The sequence below is a fragment of the Gossypium arboreum genome, chromosome 2 (assembly GCF_025698485.1).
Source record: "Gossypium arboreum isolate Shixiya-1 chromosome 2, ASM2569848v2, whole genome shotgun sequence".
Classification (NCBI taxonomy): Eukaryota; Viridiplantae; Streptophyta; class Magnoliopsida; order Malvales; family Malvaceae; genus Gossypium; species Gossypium arboreum.
In genome coordinates this window covers 96,686,277-96,710,772 of record NC_069071.1, presented here as the reverse complement: position 1 = coordinate 96,710,772, position 24,496 = coordinate 96,686,277, and the positions used below count along the sequence as shown (strand labels likewise).

The 24,496-nt window shown below is 34.0% G+C and overlaps 1 protein-coding gene across 2 annotated transcripts; it reads right to left on the bottom strand.

The window, feature by feature from the left end:
- Positions 1 to 10,766: 10,766 nt before the first annotated feature.
- LOC108467210 (phosphatidylinositol 3-kinase, root isoform) lies at positions 10,767 to 24,186 on the bottom strand. Of its 2 annotated transcripts, XM_053025059.1 has the most exons (18): positions 23,906 to 24,180; positions 23,539 to 23,635; positions 23,305 to 23,401; positions 22,422 to 22,580; positions 22,122 to 22,331; positions 16,905 to 17,083; positions 16,483 to 16,630; positions 15,825 to 15,920; positions 14,708 to 14,843; positions 14,016 to 14,137; positions 13,600 to 13,794; positions 13,331 to 13,501; positions 13,106 to 13,243; positions 12,535 to 12,689; positions 12,240 to 12,383; positions 11,935 to 12,082; positions 11,657 to 11,843; positions 10,767 to 11,500 (listed from the first exon to the last, which is right to left on the bottom strand). In XM_053025059.1, the coding sequence occupies exons 1-17, from the start codon at positions 24,015 to 24,017 to the stop codon at positions 11,706 to 11,708; spliced, it is 2,445 nt and encodes an 814-aa protein (XP_052881019.1). In that variant the 5' UTR covers positions 24,018 to 24,180; the 3' UTR covers positions 10,767 to 11,500; positions 11,657 to 11,705. The 2 variants fall into 2 exon arrangements, with proteins under 2 accessions (XP_052881019.1, XP_017623275.1); XM_017767786.2 differs by having other exon boundaries at positions 10,767 to 11,843; positions 23,906 to 24,186.
- Positions 24,187 to 24,496: the final 310 nt, after the last annotated feature.

Genomic DNA, 24,496 nt, shown 5'->3' with positions numbered 1-24,496 from the left:
CATGTGTGTGTTATGATTTCTTTGAGTTAAATCTATTTAGTCAATACAATCCTATTTTATTTCATTGTCACTATTGTGTCTTCTTAATGATTAATATGATCATTTTTAACTAATGACTGCGATAAATTTCTCGTTTGAGAAAAAGCAACTTGTGGCCACGTTCCATATTTATCAATCCCTCTCAATGCCAATGAGAGGATATTGTTAAATTTTTAATTGAGTTATGAATTCCATTGTTGCTAGTAAGCCACATTATACACAAGTCATATACCCAACATACCGACTATCGACTCGATTATCTTTAGAGCATAAGCCTCCTCTTATATTAAAGCATATGAGTTATATACACATGGTCAGTGACTAAATCAAGATTTAGGTAAGTCACACATGAACGTCACAAGTGAATTAATTCACAGAAAGATACATAATTATTTCAATTTGGTTCCAATCCAATGTATCATTCTTCTAATGAGTACATCTATGTCTCTACTCGTGGAGTCAACTGCTTTGATAGCCAAAACTAGTCATTTCCCCAATTGGAATTGCAGATGACATAATAATCCTTCTAAGTATTTGAATCAAATGCTCACTTTGATTCTTTTACAGGATTACAAACTCATTTAGAGTATCTACTAAAGTAAGTTGTCTTTCTTGAATTATAAACATTTTAAAGTGTCACTTATAATTAATTTGGACTTAGAAAATCAATGAGCTAATATTTACTTGTCATAATTTTGCTATTGTTGAGTATGAATCATATTTCAGTCAAATTTGAGAGATAATCTCCCAGTTAAACTCTGTTTATTTGTTTCAGTTGAACTCCGATTAGTCTAGATTATTTTCTTATTATTTGAACTACGAATTTAGCCTATGAATAGACTCTTTTACAACATTAGAAAACACATTTGTTAAAGATTAGAACTCATAACACTCTTGGAGAATTTGTGTTTACGTTTTAAGGGTTCTTTGTTTTGGGGTTTTAGTGTTTATCTCCATCTTTTGTACTCTTCGTTCTTTTGTCAGTATAGTAAAATTATCTTTACCCATGGTTTTTTTATTATTTTTGGACGGATTTTTTCACATTAAATTTGTGTGTTCAAATTCTCAATTTCTTTCCCTATTTTTACTTGTTCGTTGCTTAATCGGGTCGATCCCCAACAAGTGGTATTAGAGATGTTTAATTTTTGTAGATCAGCTTGTTTAGAGATGGAAACAACAAGGTTTGACATTGAGAAATTCAATGGTGTCACAAACTTCAATCTGTGGCAAGTTCGGATAATGGCAATTCTAATTTAGACCGATCTGAAAAAAGTCATTACCGAGAAAAAGCCTAAGGATCTAGATCAGATAGAAAGAAAAGAGCTTGATGAAAATGTCTTGTTTGCAATCCAGTTGTGCCTTGCGAATATGGTATTGTAGGATGTATTGATGGAGAAAACCTCATTCGCCTTGTGGAAAATGTTAGAAACTCTTTATGTGACTAAGTTTTTGGCTAACTGTTTAGTGTTTAAACATCATTTATTTACGTTTCGTATGAATGAAGGTGAGTTTCTTAGACATCAAATTAGTCCATTTATTAATCTTTTGAATGATTTAAAGAATGTTAAGGTTAAGATTGACGATAGAGATCAAACTATACCATTATTGTGTTATTTACCCTCTTCAAACAAGTCTTTCAGGAAGACATTGATTTATGGAAGAGACAAAATCTCATTCGAGGATGTGAAGGGTTATTTGTTGAGTAAAGACAAAATCGATGATGAGTTTGGTTCAGATAGCAAGACAGACAGACAAGCTTTCATTTTAGTAGCATCAAAGAAGCGAGACAAAAGATGTCACTATTGTAAGAAGTTAGGTCATGTCAAAGCAGATTGTTATAAACTATGAAATAAAAGGGCTGCTGTGAGTAACAAGAAAGATGTAGCTCATGCTAATTTGGCCAATGAAAGCAGTGATAATTTCTTGTTAGTGTCAACAAGCGATAACTCTGAGCTTACATTTGAGTGGATCTTAGAGATGAGATGTTCTTTCCATATATATCCCAACGGATAATACAGTTTGGTTGAAAGTGGATTTATTCGCATGAGAAATGATTCATCTAGTAAGGTAATCAGTATTGGTACTATTAAAATTAGGATGCACGATGGGACAATTAGGACACTTTCATATGTCAGGTATGTACCTGATTTATGAAAGAATCTCATCTCTTTGAGTATCTTAGACTCGAAAGGTTGTAGAATCAGCATCGATTCGAGCAACATTAAGGTGTATGCTGGGGCTCTCATTTTGTTAAAAGGTAAAAGAACCGATAATCTTTATATTATGGAAGTTTCTACAGGGATAGGTTGTAACATCCTGAATTAGGGCCTAGTCAGAACAGTGGTTTTGAGACCACAAATTTAAGGTAGAAATAATTATTTTATGATTCTCATGAGGTTTATGTTATTAATGCATGCTTGTGTGGAAGTTTCATGAAGAAATTCTATGCATAAAATGTCTAATTGCATTTTAAGGACGAAATTGAATAAAGTGCAAAGCTTGCATTCTAGAAGCTTTAAGCATGAAATTGCTTTAGATTATGAATTAGAGGGTCCTAATTAGCAATTTGACTAATTTTTATAATTTTGGACAAAAATGGACATGCATAGGAAAGATGTGAAAGAAAAAACCTAAGGGCATTTTTAGTCATTTGGTAATTAAAAGAATAAAAAGGGAAAAATAAGTCAAAATTGGTGTCCATCTTCTTCCTTCATTGTCGAAAATTGCAAGACACCGTAGCTAGGATTTTTTCAACATTTTCAAGCTTGATTGTAAGTGCATCCTAGCCCCGTTTTTAATGTTCTTTGCATTTTTGAAATCCTTGAAGCATGATCTACCCATTTCTGGCTATATTTTAAGCTAGGCTTCATGTATGAAAATTGACCCATGTACAACATGAATGTATTTTGATGATTAATGGATGAATATGAATGTTTGAGGCATGATAAACATCTTTTACTAGGTGATTTTTAGTGAAAACACCTAAACAAGGGACTTGTTTGTAAGAGTGTAAAAGAGAATTGTAATAATGTGAAATAAGAGAAAATATGGGCTGATATAAGCTTAGTAAAGGATCGGCTAGGCTTGGGTAACCAAGAAAATACATGCATTTCATTTTACGAGTCTAGGGACCAAAGTGCAAATATGTGAAAGTTTAGGGGTCAAAATATAAAATTTTAAAAGTATGATTTATGGACCCATTTGAATAATGTGAATAATAAACAAGTTAAATTTGGCATTATAGATCAATAAAAACATGAATTGGGACTTGATCAAGGAAAGAATAAAGTATAAGACAATTAGGCTTGATTATCATCATTTTGTACCGAGGTAAGTACATATGCAAATAATATGGTGTTGTAGTATGTTTTAATGCTTTAATATATTGTAATAAATGTTTTATTGTAATTATGAGTTATATGATTACTGAATGATATGAAAGCATGAATGTTATTATGGTCGTTATCCACGACGTTATGAGTAAGTACGATGGAGATACTATATGCAAGTGAAGAAAATCCCGTTTGAACCTTAAAAATAGTTTAGGACACAAGTGACATGTCATCAGGAATTAAGAAGTCCGAACTCGTTGAGTGGTCCGGGTTCGTGAGATATGTGGCATCCGAGCTCGTTGAAAGGTCCGAGTTCATTACGAATGTGTTACATATTATGTGGTAGCTTTGGCTACATTTGTATATGTGACACTTATGTGCAAGGTTTCCGCGTATCCAATAGTATTCCGAGAGTTCAACGGATAATGTAATGAATGTAATGAGAGCCCCTAGAAGGATATATGAAAGAGGTATAGTTATGGATACTTTACGACGAGTACAGGTATGTATGCTAAACCTATGAGTAATGCCTTAATAGAGATCGGTTTACGATAAGCAAGTATATATGTGCGTATGATGAGTAAGTAGAGAGGTTTGAATGATGAATAATCTTTATGCATATGTTGCTATGTTTCTGCATGTCAATTCCTTACTACCATTTCATATTATTTGTATGTGGACTTACTAAGCTTTAATGCTTACTCCTCTCTTTTTCCATCCTTTGTAGTTCCGCCAAGCTAGCTCGGGGATCGAAAGCTGTCGGAATATTCGACCACACTATCAAAAAACTATTGGGTATAGTGAAATTATTATTATGAGTATGGCATGTATAGGAAATTTGGTCATTTTGTGATGTATGTCATACTATTTGGCCAAATTGTGAAGGCCTATGATAATGATGATTCATTTTGTAATGACCATGTGATATGGCTCATATTTGATCATTTGGGTTGTAATCTAATTACCCATGTATGCATGTGCTAGTGTTTTGATGGTAGGATATGTTATTGCTTGGTGAGTGCATGATAATGATGTGATATGTTGTGTCCCCTGTACCTAAAATTCCTAAGTCAGTATGCATGGTAGCAAACAGACGGGCAGAGACACGGCCATGTGTCTCAGCCATGTGGAGGACACGGCCTAGCACACGAGCGTGTGCCTTGGTCGTGTTCCCCTAAATGAGCGATGATGTCATAAACAGATTGTCCAAGCTTTTGGGACACGGGCCAGAGACACGGGCGTGTACTCGGCCGTGTGAAAACCCCTATAGGTTCGAAATGAAAAATAAATTTTTAGTAATTCCACATGGGTATGGGACACGCTCGTGTCCCAAAGCACACGAGCATGTGCATTGCCTCCACACGGGTGTGTGAGGCTTAAACCTATAAATTTTTCTTAGAATCTTCTTAAGTTCTCGGTTTAGTTTCGGATTGCTTTTAATGTACGTTTTGGATCCTGTAGGTCTATAATAAGGATAATATGATCTTGTTTGATCGGTTTTAATTTGGAATGAAATTTTATAACCCGTATTTTTCGAAAATGCCCTGTTTATGTATGGTAATGCCTCGTACCCTGTCCCGGTCTCGGGTACGGTTAAGGGGTGTTACACCGATGAAATCAAACGCCCCTTCGTTACGAGTTGAAGTCAACTCATTTGGAATAGAGGCAACTTGGTCATAGGAGGGAAAAGGGTATGATCGTTTTGTAAAAGAGATGTTCTCTTTTGGATGCAAGTTTTGAAATTTTAGGACACTATGTTCGTGAAAATTAGACCCAAGTTAATTTTGATTTTGCAGTGCACAAGTTGAAGGCTAGAAGTCTTCTAGCTTTTAAGCATAGATTCAACTCAGTTAATTCCATGCATAGTTCAAGATAGGCCCATGACGAGCTTTGGCAAAGATGACATTGTGGAAATATGAGTCAAGGTGAAGATTTTTTTAGTATGACTTAAATTTCAGTCAAATTTGAGAGATAATCTCCCAGTTAAACTTTGTTTATTTGTTTCAGCCAAACTCTGATTAGTCTAGATTATTTTATTATTATTTGACCTACGAATTTAGCCTATAAATAGGCTCTTTTACAACCTTATAAAATACACACACATTAAATATTAGAACTCATAACACTTTTTGAGAATTTATTGTTTACGTTTTGAGAGTTCTTTGTTTTTGAGTTTCGGGGTTTTAATTTTTCCATCTTTTGTGCTCTTCGTTCTTTTGCCATTATAATAAAATTATCTTTACCTGTGGTTTTTATTCTCTTTGTAGGGGTTTTTTCACGTTAAATTTGTGTGTTCAAATTATCAATTTCTTTTACATTTTTACTTGTTCGTTCCTTAATCGGGTCGATTTCCAACAACTATGTATTCAAAACATGAAAGATAAAAATACAAAAGATATAATCGTGAAATGTGAAATTAAATTTATTCATTTATTCATCATTCAAATAAATAGAAAACAGTTACATGTTTACTACAATATTGTCACATTTCTCAATAGTTGTGACACCAAGGTATTAGTGTCGCGACATTGGCAACAGTCTTAAGTGAAGGTGTGTGGATTGAAATAGAGCCAGTATCATGACATGAAAGTCAATATGGAGTTTGAGATTTCAGGCTGAAATCAGGATTACTTTCGCAACACCATACTATTGAAGTCGCGACACTACAAGTAGACTATGTCGCGACATCAAGCCTTTATGTCACAACACTAAGTCGGGTACTACGAAACACCTAGTTCCAAGTCACGACCTAGTTAGGTTATAACATTAGACCCTCCATTTTAATCCCCATTTACTCCATTTATTTTAGTTTTCAAGTTCCAAAACCCCCCAAACTTTTTCCCTCTTGTCCCTTTTCTCATTCTAGCGTTTCAAAAACTCCTTTCCTTTAAAAATTTGCACTTGTTCTAAAAAAAAATTACATTTTAGTTTTTGTTTCATTTTTAAGTTTTAGCAAGTGATTCAATCTCAAGGTAAGAAGCAACTAAGGGAAGGGAAAACATCATTCTCTTCTTCAACAACAACTAAGCTTAAGGGTTTCAATATTTTCCTCTTAATGTACTTTAATAGATTTGTAAAACTCTAGGATTTTAATGGTTGTATTGGGTTATTTGATGGGTAGTTTTGCTATTTGTTGAAAGCTTATAGTCTATTGAAGTCATAATCAGTCTTGTATGATTATTTGAGTTGATAAAATTATGTTTATTGTGGTAAATTAGTTGGTTAGTGAATTTCCCAATTCTTGCTTATCTTAAAACTTAGTGAAAATAATGACATGGCTTCTAAATGCATAGAAAGGGCTAAATCTCACCAAGCAAAAAAAAAAAAAAATTGCTCGATCTAAATGAATTTAGCTTTCGAACTAAATAAATTGAATAGAATATTTTTTAGAACTTTAAGGAAAAACTTTTTTCTTGAACGAGGTTTCAATCCGGCGTCGTCACTGTGCGATGAAATATGAATCATGACTGATATGATTTTTGCCTTACCTCGAAGGAAACTGCTATCATTTTGGTGGTCAAAGAATTTTATGCTAACTTGAAAGACACCAAGGAGGACATAGTATTCATTCGGGGAACATATGTTGACATATCCTCTAACAACATTTGTAGATAATATAATGTCTCATTTTATAATAACAACATTTGTAGATAATATAATGTCCCATTTTATAAAACTGATTATCTTGAATCCTAGAATTTGAAATCTTTTCAAGATATCAATATGGACGATATGATGAATTTCTTATCTGAAAATCGGGGTGGGGGTATGGGAAGTTCAGCAAAACACTAACTTACCACTAACTTTTAATCAAGTCATTATGTTCCCTATTGATAAAATATGGATGCAATTAATATGTACTCGAGTTTTTCTTACTCTGAACTCTTCTAATATGACTACTTTTCGAGCTCCACTATTGTATACCATTTTGCAGAAAAAGAATATTAATTTGGGGACATGGTGTTGGATTACTGATTCATCCTGTAGCGTAGCGGAAAAATTATTCTGACGATTGTCAACCACGGATTCATGTACGAGTAATGAGTCGGGTTGATAGTGTTGAATATAGACGTTTTAAAATTGAAGAATGGTGAGTAAGGCTATTGGTTGAATTCCTTTACGCGATGTCAATCCTAGACGTAATAAAATGTCTCAGGCTTTACATAGTCCACCTAGTTAAGCACACAGATATTGAAATGGAATAATATCATGTACATTAATAAAATGGAATAATTCCCTTTTTACTTTTCAGAGAAAATCATCAAAGATATTGAAATTATATTCTTTCCAAAAGATTATTAACTTCCATAAATATTAACTTTGGAAAGATACTGCGAATCGTATCCGCCAAGTAATTCTATTCGCCAAGCTATTTTGTCTGCCAGACAATACTATTCGTCAGGCAATACTGTCCTCCAAGCTATTTTTTCCACCAAGCGATATTTATCCACCAAGGATTAAAATATGCCATAATTGTATGTAGGAGGGTATACACCCATTCTATTGGCATGAAGTCTGTTTGCTTTAACCATAGAGTGTGACCCTGTAAGTTCTTGTAACATTGGTAGTAATATTAGAACATTTCTAATGTTACAAACAATAAGTGGCATCTAGCAATGCATCATTGCTACCCAAGTGAAGTTGTGATTCGACATAACTTTTCTGTGATAAACTTTTCATATATGATATCCTTCTATCCTTTATATCTAGATTGGACACAAGTCATGGTATAGTCACATTTGTATAGTTCAATATCATATTTCTTGATAATCTGAGTAGACTATGTTAAAAAAATAAGTGTGATATCTCATATCAACATTAGTCTTTATAGTTCAACCTATTACGGTAGACGTTTGACTATATCAAAATATATAACTCACAATGTTGGGACAATGACGATCTTAAGTCTGAGGATCATATACATAGTTATCACTTTTAGTAATGTTTATGACTATTGCATAATAATCTAAGAAACATAGTCAAGCGGGTAAGTTCAGTATGTTATTCTTTAACACATACTCATGTATTGATTTTTGACATTCCTATGTCAATGACAACACTTTGTCATCAATTAACTACGCATTAGTCTCAATACATTATTATTGTCCAATACCACAATAATACTTGACTAATGACCTTTAAGAATAATCATATTATTTTTAGAATATTATTATTGATCACTTTATTTATATACACAAAAAAGAAATTGAAATAATAATGACATTATCTTATATTAAAAAATAAAGTAAAATGAGTATGTAATTACAACTATCTCGTGATTGGTCTTTGAGTATATTCTAACACATGGATCAACAAGTTTATGCACAAGTGCGGAAGTGAGCCAAGGATAGGAATATATTTTCCTCACTTGGTAATAGAATTGTGTTGTGAAGTTGATGTCTCAATTGAATCTATTGAGCAATTCCTTAAACCTTCAAAGAGTTTCATTGGAGACATGATTTACACTCGGTATCAGGAATTGCAACGCAAGCAAATTCAGGAATGGAATTAGCGAAAGGAGAAGAAGATGGAGCTGCCAACTTTTTTGACGACCAAGAAGACAAAGGACGCGCATAAATCGAAACATCAACCGAAGCGTGGAGATCACAGCGAGACCCCAGGAGTGATGTTCCTCACTCAATAGGTGTCTACTTTACAGCCTTCATTAATTGATATGCTGAGAAACAAAGATAGGATGTCCTGTAATGGCTGGTGAATCTCTATGTTGCCTTCCACCATGGTGCTTCTATTGACAAGAATCCACATGGCGTGGCTACTAAAAAAGAAAGAGAGGAAGAAGAAGAAGAAGGGGAGAATATGGATGAGGATACCTTGATGCCCCAATTCCACAACTTAGATGAGGCGTTCATTCTGAAGCGACCTCCAACTAAAGGGGTAGTTTTCCATAGCACAAACCAAGACGAGTTACGTCGTCGTTCGGTCAAGAAAGTTTATAAAAGTACTGTAGGAAGGAAAGACAAGAGGAAGATGGCGGTGGAGTCAGAGTCAAACTCCAACAAAGACTGAAGTTACATTTCGTTTAAAATTTGGAGAATATAACTTAAAGATACTATTATTATTTTGTATTTGGTTGTTGGTTTTTGTTTTCTTTTATTTTTATTTATTATTTGCATATGCTTTTATTTTTGTGTTTGTATTTTTTTTTCTATGTAGGTCATCCACTCAAGGATCGTACTACAATTTCGTGTTTCGCATAATCAGTATAATTATTAAAAACATTACAAAATTATAATAATTTGTGTAATTGAATTTAGAGTTTAAAGTTTCTAATAATTTGTATAATTATAAGTTTTAGTAATAATTTGTGTAATAAAGTAATATAAAAACATTACAAATGTTAAAAAATTATGTAATAATTTATGTAATGTAATTATACAAAAAATTATGAGAATTATAATAATTCCTATATGGATAATTATTCTATATATTGCAAATGAAGCTACCATTTTTTCAAGAAAAATTATAAGTACATGTGATGATATATTAAATTCACTTGTATAGTTTTTTATTAGTTTGTATTCGATTATTTGTGTATATTAAATTTATAATATTTTTATAATATTAGTTTTATTTAAATTTTTAATGAATTTTTCAAAAATTGATTAATAAATTGAAAAAGGTAATGTGATTACAAAATGTTTTAAAAATACTTAACTAATTTAGAATCAATTAAAATTGATCATGTTCGGTTATTAATGTTAATACGTTATAATTTAAATTATATTATCAATAATTTCTTTCGTAAAATTGTTGATATTTGATTTTTGTAATTTTATATTTATCTTTTACTCTACTTTAATCAATGAATGTAAATAACTCTTATTATATTTGAAAAGTATAAATTTAATTTGATAAATGCTATTAATATGTATCTTTTTTAAAACTATATTTTAAGCTTAACAATTTAATATTCATTAATTTTAATATGATAACAATAAAAGTTAATTAAGTGAAATAAAGAGAGGAATTTACCCAATTTGTAAATAAGTGTAAAAAAAACCTTTGTTTTTTTTTAATCATCCGTACTTCAAAGGTATATATTTTCTTGAATATTTGTATCAACGTTTTAGCATACGTTTTGAACGAAAATTAGATATTGTTTAAAACATTTTCATTTCCTTATGATGTCGTCAAAGTTGTAAAAATTTCATATAGAAGATTTTTGCATGTTGATTTTAAGAATACTGTGAACTAGTTGCGTAAATTTATAATTTTAATATTTTTCAGTCGTTCGCTTAGATTTTTATAATTTTTTCAAAAGAAACAATGTTTAGATTTTATTTCCATGAAAAATGTGTTGAATGATTTTACTTCCATTTAGGTTTTTTATTTTTTATATTTTTTTTATTAAACGCATAATATGAAATATTCAAATCACTAAAATTAAGATTTTATTTCCATTTCTCAGCTTTACACTTTCTAAAGATTCAAATTCACAACACAAAGTCATAACCTAAGTTTAAATAAATATAAGACGCTCTGGGTGTGGGAAAAATTATGTGCCCACATCTTTACCAAAATTACTTCCAAGAGGAGCATCTGCAAGGACCCCCCCTGTGCAGGAATCCAAGGCATGAAAATCATACATCGCAGACAAGGATACGATGAGGTCAACATCCAATCTGACAATCTCGAGATCGTTGTAGCTATTAGTAACAGCAAACTTGAAGGATCAAACTCTACCCTAATCAAGAGGATTCAACAAATACTAGCTAATGAAGAGAAGTGGACTTTGAGATGTGTTCCTAGAGAGAATAATAGGATTGCAAATGCTTTAGCAAAACTGGCTCTCTTGAATGATGAAGAATTGCACATGTTTAATGATCCCCTATGGAGATTGAAAAGGTCCTAAAAGAAGAAAACACTATTGGCAATTCACTTATGAACACTTCTATGTAATCTTTTGTATATTCTACCAAAACAAAAAATAAAAAAATAAAAATTCATACATCGCGTTGGTTGAAACTATCCAGTTCGTGGACACAGTTCTAAGTCATATCAGAGCATACAACCCAAGCATAAAGGACTATATTTGCAATCATTCACAATATCAGATCGGGTTTACCTCCTCAATGACCTTCGCAGAGAGCACACCAGCTGGCATAAACCTGTCAGATTTTATCATTGGTTGATAGCCCAGTCAGTTTCAGCCACTGTGAGATCTTTTTTGCCTTAAACCTTAATGAACTAACGGGGCACAACCTCAAAATATTGAAGGGCTAGTCCAAGTGGGGGTGAGAGCAAAGGAGGCAAGCTAAATATACCCCTATGTATTTACAACAGGTATTCAACATCCTGAACTTGATTTTGAGATCAGCGCCAGTATTGAGCCCACCGGTGAATAGTCTCAACCATTTGAGGAAACAAGGCACTAACACTCTCATTGATAAGATCCTGGAAGAAATGTATGCAGGCCTCATCATCTAAGTCCAACCGGAACTTCTCTTGGAGCTATACCAAAAGAGAACAGTTCAAAATGGGTTAAAAAAAAAAAAGAGCAGGTCCCAGAATGATCATCGGATTCAGAACATAAGGAACCCACCTTGAGGATGCCTTTTTCAGGATCAGATGCTATGTCAGGAATGTTGGAACCGGCCATGAGATGGAAAAGATTTAATATAAGGTTGCTGGATTTACGGAGAATGTTGTATGCTTCACAACAATAGGATTTGAACCTTGTATAATATTGGCTGCAAAATGAAAAGCCATTTATGCACCCCTTAATGTCTCGGCAAAGAATTTAAATTTCCTTGGTCATGAACAAATATGGGCATGCGTAATCTAATACTTAACCAGAAAGAGATGGAAAGAAAGCGGGAGGGGGAGGAGGAGGAGGAAGAAAATTACCTCTCTGCTCCACCCATAGCTTCAACCATTTCTTTGCAAAGTTTCATTGGTGGTGGAAATGGCTTAGGATCTCGGCCAAGAATAAAACCAAAATCAACATGGAAAAGGCGTCCATCATCCCTAAGCAGAAGGTTGTCAAGATGTCTGCAACCCATAAAGATTTGTCTTCAGAGATTGCAAACTATATGGGGAAAATCTATGGCTAATATTAGATGCCAATCTGGAACAATTTGCCAAAAAGAAAAAAGCAATGTGCATGGGAACTATATGAATATATAGATGAATAAAAGATCACCTGTCTCCAATTCCAAGTATATATGTGATAACAGAGTAGCCAGCACAACTTTTTATGAAGGTTTCGAGACAAGTGGCTGTAATCCCAAACGGTCCGTGTTCATCAGGATGAAATTTCTGTAGATAGCTTATAATGCTACGATGATCTGAAAGAATCTGCACAAGGAAAGAAATACATTCAAAAAGTCCTTAGAAAGATCAGAACCATTATGAACACTATGATAAACTCAAGAGAGAGTATTATAATTCACAAAGTCTGTGTGTCAGGGTCCTAAAAGGGAGCTTGAAACTCCATGGTGACTGTACTAGAGTTAGATATGTGTATTTAAGCATTCGCACCATTTGAACCTGTGAGCTTTGCAGACAGAACTATAGGGCCCAATTGGTTGAAGCAAACAATACCTTGCATTTTGTCTCAACCATGACACTAGGCCTACGTAAAATCTACAGAGCATGCATGTATAGAAAACAAAAACAAAGCTTTGCAGCTAAACTCGTATAAAACAAAAGGATTTAATGATTCTGTGTCTGCACTTCCCTCATTGGAGAAGCATCTTTTCTAGAGTATATACCTGTGCCAAAGAACGGGATGGTATGAATTCCAGCATGCCCTCATCTTGTCCAGTTGCCAGCACCTTATATGGAGTTACGTGAAGATCAAGATTTTCTAACTTTAGTAATCTATCCATAAGTGACACCATTTGGACAACCTACAGGAACCACATGAGTTGCATTAACCACATGAAGGATTTTCTCCGCCTTTTCTGAGCTTTCTACTAGAATTTTTTATCAATTACCAATTGATCTTGCCGAATATCATCACCCTTTTTAAATATGACCTTACTTTGTCCACCATTGGCTGTTCGGAAAGTTAGTCGCAAAGGATGTAATGCACTTTTGAATATTGACGACTCCGAAGGCACAATTCCAGTGATAAGGACACTAGGAGCCAAGGGTGACCGAATTGGCTGAAAACAAGATTGAAATATAAGTAAGGTAACTTTGTAAAACTAAGCAGACACCCTTAGAAGGTTATTTAGTATGGAAACTCATGTCAAAGAAATACCTCATCAAAATAAGTAAGTTCACTAAGAAGACCAGAAAGGAGCTGTCTAAGCTTGTCAATCTTCTTTTGAGTATTGCCACGCACATTTCTCACGTCTCTCATTATAGAACACAACTGGGCTGTCAGTTCTGTCTGACGAACCAAGCTCTGCCACATCTTAAATCCATCCTCTTCTCCATTTTCTCCAGCTGTCAGCTGTAACAACACGAGTGATTAGAAATTGCTGAAAGAGAACTCAAGCTCATCAGTGTTGCATGTTATAAGGTAGAACTAATGATGGTAACAATGTTATTGTAACTTGCACATTTCAATATGCAAATTAGAAACCAACTATTTATCATGATTGTATAAACTATTTCTATTCCTAAACAGAATAGTAAATGGCAATAGCAATAATAGAAAATTGGAGCTCATACCTTAATCATATTTTCTTCTAGGAACTCGTAGGTAGAATAAAACCGTTTCGCATAGGCAGGATCATGAAGTTCCACAGCAACAAACCACCGTAGAAAACTAGCCAATTCAATATTACGTAAAGCTGTAAAAGTTCAAGAATACTTTCAGATGCTATTAACTGATTAAGAGTATTATTAAAGGTGAATTTTTTGATAATAAGTTAAAATCCAATTTAATTACTTGCAACAGATAGTTTTAATCTAATTAAGTAAATGGTAAATGGATCTTTTACTCTCAAGAGTAGAGAAATATTATAGAATAATTTTTATGAATCACTCTTACAAAAAATATTCAGCAAGAGGGGGGAAATTCAAAATGTTTATCTCCAATCTTTTATCCCAAATTCCCTATCAATAAGAGAAGGAAAAAACAAAGGAAGATTTTTCCTTTGGAAAGAAAGTATAGAGCTACAGAATGAAAGGAGAGCAAAAGAAGGTTCGAAAGAATGAGAGCATTTGGCTGAAGAGTATGAGAGAAAAGAAAGTTCTGCCGAAAACATTTATTGAGAGAAAGAAGACGTAGTATATGTTCTGTTTAAAGGAGAAGAAAAAGTAGCAATTAAAAATAAGTGTCAATAGCTGTACTGCAAAAATACAGCATATATTGTGTTCGAACACAAACATGACATTCACACAAGCATAAAGGAACATACAACGTTGCACAAGGAACTGAGAAAGGCGAGATTTATCAGTTCGTTCAAATCGAAGTGCCTGAACTAGTTGAAGCAAGTAACATTGAAGCTCTTCATCATCAGCCCTTTCAAGAACACTAACAGCATATGCACGAACCTGTTAAGATGATCAACAGTCAGTCATTATAGCAGGACTAAGATGTTATAGATTATCAAATTCAATCTACACTGTAGAAAAAATGCTATTAGGATGATGGAATAAGATATTATAGAGTATCCAATTCAACCTACACTTTTGGACAAAATGATACAAGGATACTTCAGCTAGACTCTTTCCAGATCAGCCAAGTATGAATTAAAAGATTTTGTTACAAGTAGATACATTGTGCAAATATCATTTTGCCCCCCAACTTTAAATCTATAAAATGACATACTTTAATAATTAAGAAAGCTTGCAGGAAATCACATTGAAACAATAAGAGGGGACAAAATTAGTAAGAGAGAAGCAGTTTTATAATGTATAAAGACCAAGCATATAGGAGAAAGGATGCATCATGGAAAAAGGGTCAAACTCACTTGAAATATTTAAAAGGAAACTAAGGCTATGTTTGATAAACTGAAAAATTAAGTGTTGAAAAATAAGTACCGAAAAATAATTGTTGAGTTTAAGTTATAAAATATGTTTGATATTTTATTTAAAATTAAATATTAAATATAATTAGGTTGTTTGATAAAGGATAATATAATCTTAAATGAGAAAAAATAAAATAACCATTGAATTTATTCTCTATTAAGTGATAAGTAGGTCCCCATCTACTTATCACTTTCTACACTTGTAGAAAAAATTCTATCCAGTAGTTTTTATTGTGAGTTATTAAACGTGTTTAAAAAATTAAATTGCTGAAAATATTAATTTTCAGTTGATTAAATTTTTTCAACACTTTATCAAACAGGGCCTAAGTTGGCGAGAAACCAACTCAAGTGTGATACATATCAGGGGTAATTTAAGACATTTAATTATAATAACAGGTTAAAAAAGCAACCTAAGATCTAAAGGCATCTTACATGGTCTCTGATTATAACAGAAGTTCCAAAAGATATGCCTACAAAGTATCAGGCAAACCTTACTTAGACCTACCTCTTCACTCTCAAAAAGTGGAGATAGAAGTTCCAACGCATCACAGACATCAATCATTTCCCACTTGCCCATAAGCTCAATTGCCTGCTTTGCTTCCTGCAGACATAGGGACCGCTCTCTTCATACATAAACATTTTAGTTTAATTAGAACAGTTTCTATCTTTTTTTTTTTCAGAAACTATCAAAAGAAAAAACAGTAGGTGGAGAAAAGCAGCAAAGCCACAAAAGGTTACCAGTTCAGACCAGCAAATCTGAGCTAATGTGCATTAATGCCTACCAATTACAGAAACAGACCCTTTTATGAATATCATATCACACAGAACGAGTTTCTTTCTTCTGCAGTCCTTAGCTAACAACTTTCTATAATTTCACAGAACTAGACGGTTTAAAAGTGATAAAACAGATCAAAAACAGAATTCTTATAATATGAACATATTCAAGGTAGACTCTATGGCACACCATTTATGCTCTAGTATTGGATAAAATAACATGATAGAATCAGAAGATGCAGCCATGATGAATTAGAAGAAATTGATGGGGAACAAAAGAGAGAAGTTTAAGGCAGAAGAGATGGAAGAATAATCAAGGAGCAGTATTCATGCAAGAGACCAGATGCTGGAATCCACAAGAAAAGCAAGAACAAAAAAGAAATGCAAACCTGAACATCACTCCATTCAACACATCGGAGAAATTTTGTGAGGGCCCTCTTCTCAGACATCAATGAGAAGCGAAATTTCCAAAGGAGCTGCCTCTCATCTCCACTCAAGGCCCTTGTAGGAGGATATTTCAAAATTCTTTGTATTGACCTTACAATTAAAGACAAATACACAATATCAAAGAAAGACTCAGAAAAGTACATATTGTAGGAATAACAGAACCATCCATGAGAATCTCCAAGGAGTGTCAATCCACAACCAAATTTCAGCAAACACTTGGTACAGAACTATAAACTTCAATGCAGAGTCAGATGATTTAATGTAGCAATCTAACTCAACCAGAGTATGCATGTTAGAAAGAAAAAACCAGGCTGACTGACAAATTCAGAGGGTAGGAGAAGCTTTAAGTTGTTTTCAAACTTACTTTCGTTCATTAGAGCTAGGCTTGAGGTCCCTGTCAATAATACCACGAGTTAAACTCCTTGCAAGCTTCAATTGCTTGTGCTCAGAAGGGTTTATCTTTCCCACTTCAGGGTCCCACACAGTGACCAGTTCATTTGATGAAGCTATTGGAGATGGTAATAAGAAATTGGCCCCTGATTCCTGCACAACAAAACAAAGGTGGGACTATTCTGAATGCAAACCATAAATTCACCCAAAAAAAAAGGGTTAATGCAGTTTCTTGTATATTATGTTTGAATAGATGAATTACAGATAGTGGATTTGGATTTAGTTTGCAATATGAATAAATTGTGCAAATAAAACGCACATAATATGCACTAATTGGTTAAGGTTCAATATGCCTATACATTTGAAAGGGTATCAGAAGATGAATCTAAGGTATTCCAAACTCACTACTAAATAGAGAACCAACAAATTAATGAATTTGAAAATAATAAAGAAAATCGTATTTACATGTGCCACTTATACTAAATTTGATATCATAACTCCTCCTTTTAAGTTCAAGTTAAACAAATCCTTAAAGTATTCATTGAAATATATTATAGAAATGGACAGAGATACCATGATATGTTAAAACTTCCCTGAATAAGTAAGGAAAAAATTGTTACTGTTAAGAACAGGCTTTTTCTATTCCGTCTTATTCATAAGAAATTACATAAATATTTATACACATAGTAAGCCTAACTTAGGAAACTCTATACTAAGAAACAGACTAACTCTAGGGATGCTGTCTAAAAAAAACAGCCTTAAAGTTAGGGATAGTAATCAGTAAAAATTTACAGAATCCTATCGATACACTTAAATATTCCTTAATTAGTAAACTGTAATCGACACTCCCCTCAAGCTGGGAAGTGGATATCATCCATTCTCACTTGCTTACTAGTTTTGAAACAACTTTCCGACAACCCTTTGGTAAGTATGTTCGCTAGTTGACCATCGATGGACACAAATGGAGTGCAAATTAAGCCCTTGTCCGTTTTTCCTTTATAAAATGTCTCATCAACCTCAACGTGTTTCATGCGATCATGTTGAACTGGATTATGTGCAATATTGATAGCAGACTTATTATCACAATACAACTTCATTGGACCTTCCCACTTGATCTTCAAATCTTCCAAAATAATTTTTAGCCATAATAGCTCACAAATTCCAAGAGCCATCGCCATAAATTCAGCTTCGCACTAGATCTAGCCACAACATTCTGTTTTTACTCCTCCAAGTCACAAGATTGCCTCCTAGGAAAGTGCAATAGCCCGAGGTTAATCTTCTATCAACCATAGACCTGCATAATCTGCATCAAGATAGGCTTCAAGGGTTAAATTCTCCCCTTTTAAATAGGATTCCTTTACGGCATGCCCTTTAAATCTTGTAGAATTTGATACACAGCTCTAAGATGTGATTCTTTGGGGTTGTGCATAAACCGACTTACAACACCGATTGCATAGGGAATATTCGATTCGGTATGAGACAAGTAAATGAGCTTCCCACAAGTCTTTGATATGAACTTTTATCAACTGCTGCATCTTCTAGTGCATCTCCAAGTCTGTGATTCACCTCTATGGGTGTGTCTGCTGGTTTACATCCCGACTTGCCTATCTATGTCAACAAATCAACTATGTATTTTTTTGAGATATGAAGATTCCTTCCGAGAGTGTGCCACTTCAATACCAAGGAAATATTTTAACTTTCGAGTTCTTTGACTTCAAATTCTTTTACTAGGCATTTCTTTAAATTCTCCATTCCTTCCAGATCATCACCAGTCACTATAATGTCATCTACATAGACTAATAAAGCATCACTCCCCCGAAGATGAGTGTTTTACAAAGCAGTGTGATCTCCTTGACTCTGTTTATACCCCAACTTGAGCATTACTTTGGTAAATCTTCCAAACCAAGCCCTCAAGACTGTTTTAGTCCGTACAAAGCCTTTTTAGTCTGCAAACTACATCTCGTATTTGGACCGAATCACGTGGAACATCCATATAGACTTCCTCCTCAAGATCACCATGTAAAAGGCATTTTTATGTCAAATTGCTGTAATTTCCAGCCTCGGTTGGCAGCTAGTGACAACAACACTCTCACAGTGTTCATCTTTGCAACAGGGCAAATGTCTCAAGGTAGTCTACTCCATACATTTGAGTGTACCCTTTAGCAACCAATCTTGCTTTGTACCTCTCCAAAGAACCATCGATTTATACTTCACTTGTGTACACCCAAGAACATCCCATCTGGTTTCTTTCCTCTCTGTAATTTCACCAAGTCCCATGTCTTATTTTTTTCAAGAGCTTCCATTTCAACCTTCATGGCATTTTTCCAATTCTCATCTTCTAATGCCTCGAGATCTTGCTTTTGGGAATGGAGATAGAATTTAGGCTAGTAAGAAAGGCTTTGTGGTTATGGGACAAATTTTTGTAAGACAAAAATAAGTACAAGGGATGTTTTGCATGTGCTCTAATCCCTTTTCTAATAGCAATGGGAAATTCATCTAAATTTTCATAGTTTTAGTAGTAGGTTCAGCAATTACCTCGGGTTGTATAGGAGGAGAAGATGATTGAACTTGCACCGTGCCTTCTTCCTTGAGTAAACCAAGAAAGGACGAGTAGTGTCCTGAATCCTCTTTGTGATTTGGGTGTATTAGGCTCTTTTGAGTTTTTGGGCGGGAGCTGGAATGTGAGTGTTTGGTTCTTGGACGTGAGCTGGAATGTGAGTGTTTGGTTGCTGGACAGAGCTGGAATGTGAGTGTTTGCTTGTCGGACGAAGAGTGGAATGTCAAGAAGAAAGAATTCTCGACCTTATCTTACGTGAATAAGATCTCCCCGAAGATAAGGACGAGTAAAGAAATTCTCTTGTTCGCAAAAGTAACATCCACGATACATAAAATTTTTTGTGGTGGATGATAGCATTTGTACCCTTTTGAGTGGAAGAATAACCGAGAAAGACACACTTGACACTCGTGGATCAAATTTTCCTCTATTTTGAGAATGTATATGTACAAAGGCAACACAACCAAATATTTTGGGAGGAAGGCTACTTGAAGTACTAAAATCAAGAAAGAATTTTGCTAGAACTTGCATAGGACTTTGAGATTCAAGAACTTTTGTAGGCAATCTATTTATCATATGAGTAGCGATTAAAACAGCCTCCCCAGTATTGTTTAGGGACTTTTTTGGAACAAGAGGGCTCTTGTAATAGCTAAACGTGACCATTTTTCTTTCGGCAACACCATTTTGTTGGGGTGTGCTAACACAAGATGACTCATGTATAATGCCTCTTTCTTGGAAATATGGTGAGAAAACTGATTGAAATAGTCCTTAGCATTGTCGACCTAAACCTTTTATTTCATCTCCAAATTGTGTTTTGATCATGTTGTAAAAGGTTGGAAAGACAGACCTTACATCGATTGCTTTTAAAAGAAATATCCAAGACACACGGTACAATCATCAATAAAAGATACAAACCACGAGCCCGAAATATTTGAAATAGTGGATGGTCCCCAAACATCACTATGAATAAGAGTAAAAGGAGCGGATGTTCTTTTATTGCTTCTTCGAAAAGAGGTACGTTTATGTTTTGCAAGTTCACAGACATCACAATGGAATTTTTCAACAGTTAATCCTTTGAACAATGAAGGAAACATAATTTTAAGGACTCTAAACGATGGATGACCATGGCGGAGGTGATGGAGCCAAATTTGGTTTTATTGGTTTTAATAGATTCGGATATGAAAGATAATGGTGAGGAATTGAGCACTAACTTCTCCTTTGGATTCCTCAAGATAGTATAGGCCATTTACTTCCTTAGCATGTCTAATCATCCTCCTCGTATTACATTCTGAAAAAGACATCGATTGTGATAGAAAACCACACTACAGTTAGAGTCTTTGGTAATTCTTTGGATGGATAGAAGATTGGTAAATAGTTTTGGAACATGAAGGACATTTTTAAGAGTAAGGGTTTTGTTTATAACAATATCACCCCGACCACCATTGTGATCACAGAACCATCGGCTCTTGTTATCTTTCTACTACTAGGACAAGGTGTATATGAAACAAATTTTTGTGAGGAGTGGGTCATGTGGTCAGCAGCTCTGAGTCAATGACCCAAGAACTTTTGTGGGTATATCCGAGATTTTAGAATTTTGAGAAGAGGATATACCGAAAAACCAAACCACTAGTACCTATTGAAGGAGATTTTCCAATGATCCCAGCAGATTCTTCAACTTCTCAATTTCTTCTTTCTTGAACTCAACAGATGATTCTTGAGAATTCCCTTCTCCAGTGTTGCTGGTTTTGACAGTTTCAGCCATGTTTCTTTTGAACAAATTCTACTGAGCTTGAGGTTGATCGGGAATGAGAAGAAGTTGCGGACAAAGAAAAAAATCCAGAATTTGAGCTAAAAAAACGGCTCGGATACCATGTTAAGAACAGGCTTTTCTATTCATCTTATTCATAAGAAATTACATAAATATTTATACACATAGTAAGCCTAACTTAGGAAACTCTATACTAGGAAACAGACTAACTCTAGGGATGCTGTCTAAAAAAAACAGCCTTAAAGTTAAGGATAGTAATCAGTAGAATATTTACAGAATCCTATCTGATACACTTAAATATTCCTTAATTAGTAAACTGTAATCTGACAGTTACATGTCAAAGTTTAGCTTTGAACTAATACTAAATCATTTAATGGTTAACTGTAATAACAAGATTAAACAATATATGATTAGTATGAGAAAGAAAAAAGAAAATTAAGAAAAGGAAGAGCCATGTGGTTCAAGCTAAGTGAACGCATCATGTTTACCAACATGTGATTCTTCCATTAAATTTCAAATCAAGTCGTTAAAGCAAAAATGGCATATTATTAGAGAGAGAAGGAATAGAAATTCAAGCAAAAATAAAATTCCATAAAGAAAAAAGACCAAAAAAAGGGAACAAGATAATTGGTTTTAGCTTCAAAATTAATGTTAAAAAACCTGTCACTTCTTAAACCATAAGGGGCATATTGATGTATTCCACCCTGAACTACAGAGTGGGTTTTAGCAATTTAACACCCCCAAAAAAAAAATAATAATAATAAAACAATAATAAATAAATGAAATAAATCATATTGCAGCAAATGTTAAGATTAAACAAAAAGCCACTAGCAAGCAAATTATATGATGATCATGGATCAGGATCATACCTGAAAAACAACTCGATGTTCAAAACTACAGAAGTCAACAACTAAGTATAAATGGGAACTTCCATTTTTCAAGCTTTCCCTATCCTTGATTTTTTCCATAGCCTTGAATGTGAGTCGATCTAGCCAATCAACAGGTTGAATCTGCCCCCTTTCATACTTATTTGCAAGCTTTTCCAGACGCTCCAATTCTCCACGCTCTTGCCTGGGGACCTATAGTGGGATATATTACCGTATACATTAAAAATTGTAGCTATATAACCAAATGCCAAAGCAGAAACATTATGCACCAGCAACCAGAACCTTTCCAGGAGTACTTGTTGGAAACGATCCATCTGCTTGTTTCCCTAACCAGAGTCTAAGCTTCTGTTTCCCTGTTTTCAGTTGCATTTTGTTGTTGAATAGAAGAATCGTAGCGCCACCAATTAGCCCATCATCTTTTCCGCATGACAGATCCCAGACCTTAACATTCCAGGAGAATGGCAATAAGTAAAAGGCCAAACCAGGTAATGTAGTTATATTCTTATTAAAAGATAGAGGAAAAGGAAAGGCACTATAAAGCATAATAACATTGTCTTAAGAAATAAGCATAATAAAGGCTAAAATCTCCATGCAGGCAATAATATAATTAATATAATTTACAAGTTTAAATCTTGAGCACTGCTAAAACAGTTAAAGTTAGGCAATCTCTATCTACCATCTGTATGAAAATTACCAAAGAAAATCTAAATGTAGTGTAGTAAATGTCCATGTAACATCTAAGGGGCATTGCAGTTCAATCTCGAGATCAAATAATTCATCTGTAGAAGCTAGCTTTTTTATGGCTGTCTTTAGACCAAGATATATTGGTGATCAATCATTTAAAGCCTTTGATAAAATACGTGACTAGATACGGTTTTAGAAGTCTCTTAAAGAAAAAGAAAACCATAACATCAATGACATTCATGCTACGAGAGATACCATCACAGATATTTTAAACTAAAAGAGGCACAACTAAGGTTTTGCCAAACATGCCTAGAAAGAACCAAATAAGGAGGAAGTTGATAAAGTACATGCCATGAAGATAACATTCTTTGACTCGTTTCATTCACACTCATTTACAAACTCATTACCAACCCACAAAAACAGAATTCAACTTGAACACAACTATGCAATGAAAATGCAAGAACAATTTTTTTCTACTCACTGTCAAAGCAAGTTGTGAGTGTGCAGTCAAGTCTCGATATTTAGTACTCAATGTTATTAGTTCATTCCAACAATACAACGGTCCTGCAGACTCCAACCTGGTATCAGAACAATATATCAATTCCCTATCACTGGCAAATTATTTGAAAGAGGAAACACATTGAAAACTTCGCACACGAGTAAATAAATCTTTTAGTTAGTTGATTAAAGGAAACTTTTGGTTTTCCATAAAAACCTTGTTTTTGTTGGAAGACCAAACGGAGCACCGTCAATGTACAATGCACACTCCACATAGAGTTCGCCTTTCCTCTCCTCTGTAGTGGAATCGGTCCCTGAAAAGCAATTGAAACCGAGGATAAACAATCATACCGATCTTTAAAAAACTAGTTCCAGTTCTTTCAGATTTTCAAATTGAAGGTGAAAGAAAACTAGAATTTCACTAGGCTGCAGCGTAAAACTTCCAGACTTCTTATACTAACTGTAGAAGTGAAATTATCATCAAAACTGCTAGTATAATTGGGTGGCAAAGATGGCTTACGAAGTGACAAGTTAAGAAAAAAGAAGACTGAAATCCGCAATAGTAACTGAATTTGGACTCAAACCTGAATTGGGAGAATTTGGGGAAGGCAAAGTCCCCTCCAATCTGTCGACGCGAAAGGTAACGGGAAGGTTGATGTCGCAAGACAAGAAGAATCGAAATTCGTTGCCACTCATTATATCTTTTTTAGGGTTTCGATTAGCTCTGAATTTTCAGAATTAAATAGTAGGAAACTAATAACAAACAATGGAATTTTCTAAGAAGAGTTCGCGTAGAAGCCGATCCAACTGAAACTGAAACTGAAACTGAAATTGGATTTTTTATAAATAAAATAACAATTATGGTAAATTACACCCAAGTCACTAAACTATTAATAGGTTTACGTTTTAGTTAATTAATTTTAAAAAGTTATAAAATAGTTATTGAATTATTTGAAAGATTTTATTTAAGTCACTATTATTCTAATTTAAGTAGAACTTTATAGGAAGGTACTTAACTAGATAGTCTTAAGTGTATAACCATCAACTCAACACTAATAAAAAAAATATGAACTCTTTTATGAGTTATCGTGCGCTAATATCAATGAGTAACATACATGACTAATTGTCTTTTTAAAGGAAGTATTCTTACTGAACCAACATAGAAACCAACGATA

Coding starts and splice junctions, on each gene's coding strand:
- LOC108467210 (XM_017767786.2), bottom strand. CDS start 24,017: ATGAGTGGCAACGAATTTCGATTCTTCTTGTCTTGCGACATCAACCTT. Junction 22,581..23,304: donor ACTCACAACTTGCTTTGACA/GTGAGTAGAAAA, acceptor TGGAATGTTAAG/GTCTGGGATCTGTCATGCGG. Junction 22,332..22,421: donor CAACAAGTACTCCTGGAAAG/GTTCTGGTTGCT, acceptor ATCCCACTATAG/GTCCCCAGGCAAGAGCGTGG.